The sequence below is a fragment of the Diadema antillarum genome, unplaced genomic scaffold, assembly GCF_040938485.1.
Source record: "Diadema antillarum isolate AM-2024a unplaced genomic scaffold, OU_Dant_1.0 seq00000708_RagTag, whole genome shotgun sequence".
NCBI classification, from domain to species: domain Eukaryota; kingdom Metazoa; phylum Echinodermata; class Echinoidea; order Diadematoida; family Diadematidae; genus Diadema; species Diadema antillarum.
Genome location: NW_027271612.1, coordinates 940,872 through 951,388, shown reverse-complemented (window position 1 = coordinate 951,388; position 10,517 = coordinate 940,872). Strand labels below are relative to the sequence as shown.

General features: G+C 38.4%; 1 protein-coding gene across 1 annotated transcript; it reads right to left on the bottom strand.

Annotated features, from left to right (window-relative positions):
• Positions 1-8,941: 8,941 nt before the first annotated feature.
• On the bottom strand, positions 8,942-10,078 carry LOC139737825 (apelin receptor-like). Its single transcript, XM_071648498.1, has one exon. It carries the CDS (start codon positions 10,076-10,078, stop codon positions 8,942-8,944), a length of 1,137 nt encoding a protein of 378 aa, XP_071504599.1.
• Between the last annotated feature and the right edge of the window lie 439 nt (positions 10,079-10,517).

Genomic DNA, 10,517 nt, shown 5'->3' with positions numbered 1-10,517 from the left:
AATTTCATAAACACCGGCATTGTGTTATGCATGATACACACGTGTGCATTCATACACGCATACATGTACATGTAGGCAATGCACACAAAGTTGGATTACCTGTCTGTAGCGGCCACCTGTCTATAACGGCCACTTTTTCCGCATCCCTTGGGTGGCCGCTATAGACAGGTTTGACTGTATATATATACATATTTGAGATTGATCTGCTAAAAACAAAGTTAACAATTGAAGGCATCACTTACCATTTGCACATGAAAAAAAAAAAAACTTTAGTGCTGAAAATGGCTATAAGATGTGACTTGGAGATAGAAACAGCCATGTAAAAATTTTAATCATTATAATCAATATTATGTTTTGTAGAAGTATACAACATGTGAGCAATAGTTTGAATGAAATTGTTTAGAGACTAAACCATCTGCAGTTATGGTTTAGTTTGAAAAAAAAACACTGATATCTCCTTATATTTTAGGCTTCATTGCAAAATTTTCATATGGTTGGATGTTTTTTTCATACAAGTAACCTAAACATATGCATCAAATGTGAAAACCAAAACACTTTTTAAAATCACTGCTCCTAATGGTAAACAATACCTTTAAAACATTTGTGAGAGTTTTAACAATATCTTCTTTGAAAATGATATATCATGTCGTGTTAGGTGTCGAGTGGAGTCTCATTAAAACAAAATAATCATTTCTTTTGACGATGATTAACTGTCACTATCCATTTGAAATTCATAAAAGATCATGAATTCTAATAATGATTATGGTGTTCATGAGCCTTTGTATTGAAACTCTGATGTTGGAAACAGATTGCATAGAACCGGTTATACTCAAAGGAGATGCACAAAATCATAGAGAGAGAAAAAAATACTTTTATGCTAATTTGAGATGGAATCAGGAACAATTTTGATCGAAAATGTGATGCAGTTTTAGTAATCAGTTATGAATCTTTGCAGCAAAAAGACTTAAAACAATTCTGCAACTTAAACTGTCTATGCAAATGATAGAGGATTCAATTAGGTGCAGATTTATTCTACCTGACAAAACAGATAGCTGCAAGAGTAGCATTTGTTCTCTGAGTATAAAACAGTATCGAACCATGTTATTAAAATTGTTAAAAATTATCAAGAATGATGTTTTCAAACACATTCCGGAATTGAAGTCATAATAAAGTATACAGAAACAGTGATATTAGAATCCGATTTCAAGTTTCGATGCAATAGTTTATGTTAAAGGCAGCCGATCGCCATCCCTAATGGTACGTAAACTCCGAACGACCGAAGTTTGTGCAATGCTACCACTGAGACAAGTGTGTGTGTGTGTGTGCGTGTGTGTGTACGCATCGTACACAAACATTGAGCTGCGGTGATTGAAGGAGAGAGGCCAGAAGACGCTGCGGCGTGTGTGTGTGTGTGTGTGTGTGTGTGTGCGTGTGTGTGTACGCATCATACACAAATATTGTCACCGCGAGCTGCGGTGATTGGAGGAGAGAGGCCAGAAGACGCGTGGCTCTTTTGGCCTCTCTTCATGCGCATGCGCACTGAGAGTGGGCGTCCATTCGGAAGCTCTCGTGGCTCGCTGGGACAGCCATTTTGGGTTAGGAGATAAGCACAGGGAGCTTTCTTGTAGCCTACCGTATTTTCGCTGACCCATTGAGCCAGCGCTATTCTCATTCGGGGGTCACTACATTTGATACAGAATGGGGGAGGCAGCGTGTTGCGTTCGTCTCCGTGCCGCACAAACCACTCGCCACGACTGAGTGTCTTTAAGATTATAATAGCCTAATGATAATTTCTGGTCAATAGTAAGTTAAACAAACAACAATGGTTATAACAAGCGCGGTTGTCACGGCCTAACAAGTCTGCAATTGACACGCATACAACACACACACACACACGATCCTCATATATGTTATGTCATAATTGTATATGAATGTATATCTAATGAAATTGCTGAAAATTGATGTTTTTATTGTAAAAAATAGCCATACAGAGAGACTAAATCAATTCAAAACAAATCATATCTATAAAGATATTCGTAACCGACTTGTGCTGAAACATCCTGCTCGAGCCCATCACCATTGATAAGGCGAGTTAGTTTATTTCTGTTGTCCTGCCCGCAATTCAGTGATAAATCAAAATGCATCAACCAATGACGTCCTTTCGTCCAATTTTTGAGGCGACCTTCCAGTGATATTTGTTGTTAGCTACCAGTAAATAAAACTATAAGAATATTAAAAAAGGAAATAACAATAACTCTATGTCATTTACATCAGAGGCGACCTCCCACTGATATTATTTGTTGTTAGCTATTTTGACCAGTAAATAAAACTATAAGAATATTCAACGTCTCTCTCACTCAGTAGGCTATAGGAGAAGGAACGAGATAAAAAAAGAAGTGACAAAAACTTTGTGCCATTTAGATCAAAGCATCTTGCATGATCGTCCTTCTGTCACTTCAACGAAAGCGATATGGAATAGTGCTACAATAAAGATATAATGCATTTTCCGAAGGATCCTCTTTGTCCAGCGCACTCTCGAATCTGCACTCACCAAATTACTTACTGCCTAACCCATTGAGGACCACTAGTTCAAATGCCTTATAGACATCCTGTGCATAAAGATTGCCATTGGATGTGATAGGCGTAATGTCAGAGTAAAGGGAGAAAATGCATGCTATGGTCATTCAGCCCTTGAAATAGGCATTGTAAGCCATTACCTGGGTATTGGTAAGCAATTACCTTTCTTGTCCTATCAATCATGCACTCACGCAAAATTTTTGATGCAAGCATTATATTTGGCATATTTGCCAAAGTATTGAACAGCTCTTCTCTCCCTCTGATCACAGTCAATGATCTCTGTTTTTCTTCTCTGGCTCTATGTATCCCTCCTACCCAGCATTTTACTTGCGATGAGCACACAACAGGAGGGGGGGGGGGGGGGGGGGGGAGGGGTATCTAGGGCAACGGCTTAGGTTTCACTGGGTTTGAAATAAAGACATATAAGTCGGAAGCAAGACATTCCCATGCACACACACGTTCATACAAGCAATGCACACTCGCACACTGTCGATCACACACAAACACACAGACACATGGTCAGGAACATTTATATATATATATTTAAATCTTGTAATACCCCTACAATGATATTGTTCGCATCGTTTTGCAATTTGGTGCTAATAAAGGCCTGTAAATAATCAAAACACCAGTGAGAATCATAATGTAAAGATAATTAAGTGTTACAAACTGAAAAAAACCCCACACCTTTCTTATTCTTAATACACATAAATTTCACTCCAAATGTCAATTTCATTGTACATGTAATTTGTTAGATTCTCATAACGTGCCCTCTTGTGACGAAAATGCGTTCAAATATTATAATATAACATAATGATGTATTTCATAATACTGTATTGTAATATGATATATTACTTATAATATATGAAACAATGTAATGTAATATAACTTGGCATTATATTATATCATATTACATTATGTTTTATTATATCATCATGAAATACAATGTTATATCATATCATATCATATCATATTATCATCTAAAATAACATAGCATATTTTGATAGAATATAAATCACCATTGACAAAATTATCTACCTTATTCTGTTTGAAAAAAAAATAATCCAAGGGATCCAATGGTATTTAGATGTCTGTGATATGTAATCAGTAGGCTCAGGGAAATGTATGAATCAGATTAAAGAGTTTTTCGTCATGTTGACTTTAAAATCACCCATGAAATAAACGTCCTTGGTGTTTTTTTTTGTTGTTGTTGTTGAGTTATTTGAGTTATTATTATTTGTTGAGTTATTATCAAAATATGAAAAAAAAATGAATATCAGTTCCTTTACTAGGTGGCCTATATAACTATAACACAGATAATCACTTCTATTTGTCATTCTATCATTTAATTATTTTCAATGAGAAGGTTTCGCGTTGCCTCTTTTGGTCTGTCTTTCACAAAGTCTGTGTGTGTGTGTGTGTGTGTGTGTGTGTGTGTGTGTGTGTCTCTCTCTCTCTCTCTCTCTCTCTCTCCCTCTCTCTCTCTTGCTTGAATACGCGTTCGCTCTCTTTCCGCTGGACTGACCATTAACCTGTAACAAGATCAATATGGGTCTATAAAGCTACAGCTGCAGTATAACAAAACGCTATTAAACAGCGCCATGCTTAAAATTTCCGCCCAGGCTAACAATATTTGACGGGGACCTATAATCTGGAGTTATTACTTTAAACCCACAATGATACTAATGCAGAATTTTACAATGCTATTCATAACTTACATCAATGATTTTAATAGGTCCTCTGACAAACTGTAATTCATACTAATCGCGGATATAACCTTTTGTTACTTTCACCATGACCCCAATATCTTCCTAAGACGAATTAAAATAGGTCACCAACTGGATGATTATGCCCACAAAATGATTGTAATCTTACATTACAACTTCAAAATTTAGACTCTTTGGCAACTACTTAGATAGCATTCAATGCAATTCAGAGCTGCATAATTATTTTGATGAAACTCCTCTCAAAAAATAACGTTTCTTAATGTACCTATTTGTGTGCCATAGAGTAAACCCGGCGTGTGCCACATTTTTTTTTTTCTGAGACAGCATGACATGATCGCTTTGGAGTACATTCTGTTTCTCGAAGCCTTGCTTATTTTTATGCAAGTGTTTATGCTAGAAATGCAGCACTTCAAAGGTACAGAGAAAAAAAAAAAACTACAGTCTTTGCTGCAATATTGATGTCAATATCTGAGAGCAAGGGCATTTCATCTGGTTCTCTAATGTACTGTGGCATATCATTTTGATGATTTGATTCGTTAGTGCGAAGTGCAAAACACAGCATGCGTATTTGGCATTGGCAAGTTGGCGACTAAAGGGGTGTGCAAACGTGACATTTATGATAAAGGAGTTAAAGAAGCTTCTGAAAAGAAGCTGTTTTCACGTTCTTTTATATTATCGTAAGTTATAGTCCCGGAGGATGTGAGTCAAAGATGTAAATAAGCTTGACTAACAAGGTTACAAATCCCACGGGGCCATTCCCTTCCCTTGTTATTGTTCTTTTGAAGATATGAGCAGAGGTTCCTTAAAATTGCTTGTCATTGGATTTCATTTTCAATGCCCCGCTTGGAGATTCGATTCTGGTAAAGCCCGCCCTCATGCGTAAAAAAGAAAAAAAAAATGGAGGAGAACGAAAGGGTGTGTCTGTCTGCGGGGCAGCGACATCCGGTAATAAAGATTCTGTGCGAGAAATCGGTCGAGAGGTGAAAAGCGGATGGAAGCTTTCAAGTCTGAAAGAAGGTGAGTGGGAAGATAATAAGACGTGGAATATCTTTAATCAAATTTGAAAAAAAAAATGGAAGTCAACATTTTTTTTTCCCTTTCTCCACTCACTTCCCGTTGTGGGAGCCACAAATTTCTATCACAAGACAGTTCAAAGACAAAACTCTTATTTTTTTTATGTTGTATGTTTCTTATTTTCTCTTTGAGGGTTCCATTACTATCAAGCATATTTTTAAGATGACAAAGATGTATACAAACTTTGAAGACACACTATGCTATCCTTGTGTATAGTAGGCCTTGCATGAATACTAACCTAGCACTGGAGAAGAACGGGTCGCTTATAGCATCCCCCAGGCAATAGCACGCTTCTGCGCATACACGTCATACACTAATAAATCCACAGAAACATGAACAAGCACATTCCAATTAAAAAAAAAAAAAGTGTACCAAGGTTGTTTGTCCATCTTTATATTCCAACCACAATTATAATGATTTCATTCGCATCATTACCTTTCATGATGGTGGGAAGGCTGATATTCAGTAGAAATGGAAAGAATGATATAAAAACCATTATTGTCAAGTTTTCGTACACTAAGCTGTTTCCCTTCGTTCCCCTCTCTAAAACATAACAACGCGCTTTGGATCAAGGGAAGAATTAAGAGAAACAATAAAACTTGGAACTTCTGTACTATCACTGTTTTGTATACAGGTATTTGCTTTTCTGCATAAGCATTTCTCTCTTTTTTTTCTGTATTCCCCTTTCCTTTCATGCGCGGGCACTGCTTCATACCAGTGTTTGCAGTCCAACACCTTGAGTGGTTGTGGTTTTGATTTTCTTTGTTTTTGAAGCTTCCGCAACGAAGTATCGCCAGAAGCATTATGTTTTCCGGTTGTCCGTCCGTCCGTCCATCTGTCCGTTCGTCCGTCTTTCCATCCGTAATCGATTGTTGTTATTGTTTTTGATAGGGCAACATAAGAACCGTTTGAGGTGTCCAAATGAAATCAGACATACGTGTGTACGAGTGGACGAAGTTGTACCTGTCAACTTTTGGTGCACATGTTCAAGGTCAACAGGTCAAAGGTCAAGATTAAATTATTTAAGTTTCACTTTCTTCCCCTATACCCATGCAACGCCAGAAGGTATTGTCGTGGCACTTTTTAGAACATACAAGTCATGTTTTACCACGTAAAGATTCTATAGGAAAAACTTTGGGCTGTTGTGTCAAAGTTTAAAGGTCAAGTGAAAGTGGTAAAATATTTTCTTTTTATTTCACCATTTTGGAAATGGATCAAGCTATCTTCTTGAAACTTAGAATAATCATATGCATGTACAGCCTGACAATGATTCTCTTGTGAATGTTCGGGTCATGAATTCATGGGTCAGGTGAGCATTAAAAAAAATGTTATTTTGATGCTGGAATTACACAGTATTTCATCAATACCTTGAAAATTACCCAGTGCATAAACCTAATTAAACTACATAGCTGGTACCAAAGTAAATGATTTACCTCACCGTGATTCTGTAAAGGAAAGATCTCTGTCATGTGGTCAAAGGCTTAAAAATAATGTTTGAATGTCACTATATATTTTCCCATATTTTGAAAATAGCTCAAAGTATTGGCATGAAAACTGGATATTACCTGTTAATTGGTTAGGTAATTATTTGAAGAAAAATGTGGGCCACAGGGTCAAAGAGCAAGGAACAAGGATCGAGAGAAAATTTCTCCCAAATTCTTGAATACTTGCTCTCTGAAAAAATTTAGCCATCCAAATAAATTCTGGTTCAAACAAAGTATAACACAAAACACATATTTGGTTGTTTCATTAGACCTTCAAACATGTTATTTATTAATTCATTATCATTTTTACCAATGTTGTCTCACATTGTAAATGTGCACTAAAACACCTACGGAAAAGTGCTTCATGGCGGAAGCATATCAGTCTATTTCTATTTTCATGAGATCAATAATTTTGAACCCGTTGCTATGGAAACCGGGTGCGCCCTGTTTTGAAGCAATGGGAAATCGAGTAATCTCGGAAGTAACGGGTTAATATGATCCTAATTCTTGATGTGTTATGATATATGGGATTCTAATTTGGAACATTGGCCATCCAATTACTATATCGCACAAGCGCTGTTGCAGCACTGCTGGAAATAAGCAGGCGACAGAATCTTTACAACATGCTCATCATAACAATCCTTTATTCATTCTTCAATTAATTGCAATCTTCACTTTGAAATTTACATTGTACGTGGTGGTCATTTGTTCAAAAGTCGTGCTATATATTGTCTATATACATATTTACATAATAATTACCATGGGATTCCAATGCACAACGATGTCCATTATTATTTTCTTCAGTGAAGTGCATCATCTTCTTGACTGCTAAATCTCGAGAAACCATGTATATTATTGAAATGAAAGAAATAGTACAATTAACTTCCATACTTCCACAGACCTGTATACATCTCATACATAGGAGATTATATCTCTCGTAATGTGCTACTTTACTGCAACTTTGATTTATTTATTAATCTATCATTCAATCTCCTTTAAAAGCAGGATAGTCCCATAAAGTGTCACAAAGGCCTACTTTTAATGCAACAGACCACTGCGTCAATAATCATTACACGGAGTGTGCATAATTCCAGAAACAAAAACAACGACCAAAAAAACCCCATAGATATAGTACACTTAATTAACAAGTGATTTGTAAGAACATTATAAAAAATGCGCACACAGACTTAACAAATATTCATTGGTAGTATGTAGTACGGTAGTATAGAAAATAGTCAGAGCTTCTTACTCTGAGTTTGTTTGAGTTATTATGTACTCTTGTTTTGTTTGGTCGCAAACTTAATAAATGTCTATATCGTATTGCTGAAAGCAACTTTGTTCCTATACGAAATGCGGAATACGTTTCGACTTTGCATCAAGTTCTTTATGTTTTTTACCTAATCCACTTTAATAGCCTCTGTTCAAAATAAGAGGTGGATATAAAGGTGGTAATTCAAGAATAAGATGTTGTTTATTTCTGTAGCACTGTTCATCTGATTTGGTGGATTGAAAACCGGCACACTGTTGCGTCATGGGTGTATCCATGCACGTTCCCAATTAACTTGCGCTACCATATTTTCAATAATTACATTTCGATTTTGGTTTGATTTTATTTCTGCATTTTTTACAAAATAAGCACAACGAAACAAACAGTTTTCCCCCGACGAAAATTCAACCCAAATTCTATATACACGTATTCAGTGGATGCAGAAATATTACAAGGCATCAGTGAAGTTTGAGGACTAATCGAAAAATCCGTTTTAAGGGTAAGCCTTCATAAACGTACGTTACTAACTTGAGAAAAAAAAAATCATTTTTTAATAGTCACAATTTGGACGTGACATTTGTGTAGATTCTCATGTTATTTTCTTGAATTCGTTGAACTATAATGTTATACTGAGACATTAGAACGCCTTCCGAACCACAGCTACAGCGATGAAAGCAAATATATTTATATCATTCTCAGATCTTCCCCAAATTGAACTGACGTCACGGTCTTCAACTAATATTCTATGCATTCTCTGAATTGATTTGTTTACAGTTAATCCCCCTCTCCCAGATATGGTCACAGATTTATGATCATGTACGAGAGGCGATGTCAGTCAGCTGCGTGTGGCTCTTCTCTTTGTACCCAGTATGGGTGGAATCTGCCACGCTGCTCTCAAATAGCGCCGCCATCGGTCCGTGTGAGCAAGTGAGAAGCTCCTTGATGGCCGTACGGAATTGGGGGTACTGGATCGTGTAGATGAAGGGGTTGGCGCAGGAGTTGCAGAAGGCCAGAAGTGTGAGGATCTTGTTGAGCGAGCCGTAGAGATAGGTGTAGTCAATTGCGCCGATGTTGTAGAGGAAGTACCCAAGACTGTTGGGGCCCCAACAGATAATGAAGATCAATATAACGACCACGAGAAGTTTCAGGACTTTGTTCTTGGCTTGCAGGAGCTTGTAGGACGATGTAGATCGGGAGTTCACCTCGCCCTCCCCACGGAACCGCAGCGACTGTTGGTAGAGGGCACGGGCAGCAAATATCTGCGTGATCAGCATGACGGCTGCGGGAATGACGAAGTGCAGGAGGTAGGACGTGACGCCGGCGATTTCCTGAGAAACCTGGGACGGAAAGTGATAGGCGCAGGAGTTGCTCGAGGATTCAACCGAAATGGTGAGGACAATGAAGATGTCCGCTGCCAGGGCACAACCCCATATCACGAATATGGAGATAACGACGTGACGCCTGCGCAGGAGGCGATTGAAAGCAAAGGGGAACTGTACCGCGATGAAGCGCTCGATTGAAATGGCTGTCAGGGTGAAGATTGAACCCGACACGCAGATCCAGAGGAAAAACGACGTGAAGAGAAGCCGGCAGTAGAGCTCCCCGAGCCAAGTCGTCGGTACCCAGGTCGCTGTAGGTATGGGGATCATGAAGACTGACGTAAGGAAGTCAGCAACGGCCAAGGCACCGATGAGCGTGTCTGTGGATTGGTTCAGTGCTCTGCGACGGAATAGGACAGTGATCACCAGGAAGTTCCCCACGATGCCCAGAATACTCAGCACCAGTTGTAGGATCATCCACCAGGTCCACTCAACGGGCTGCCAGGTCCAGACTGCTTCAGGTACAAGTGTTACCATGTCAACAGTTTCAAAGGCACCTGTTGACAACCCATCTCCACGTGTTGGGTTCCATGACACGTCATCTAGCGTGGTGACGTTTTTATCATTCATCGTTCTGCGTCTAGAAAAACCTGGGGCTGTTACCGGTGGATGATGTAAGGAGACACTTCCAAAGTTGAACGGCGGCAACTCTATGGATTGAAATCGATCACCAACCTTGCACTTGACAAGCTCAAGGCGCAGCTTTTTAGTCACAAACCTGCAAATACAAACAAGTAAATGTTGAAAGTTTTAGCGTTAACATGGCAAGGAGAATTGCACACTGGGTTAGGTCATCATCACGCCGTTCTCTCTTGCAAACTTATAGACAGACACGGATATGAAACCACAGGAATTTCAGAAGAGCCGGGTAATCTACCTAAATATCCAAAACACTTTTGCCAACGACATTCTATACAGTCGAGAAGCGTTGCTGTTTGTGTCCAGTTGAATGACTGTGGACACGTGAAGAAAAACAGACAGATATAGATTAATTAAGTCGTACTCTTGA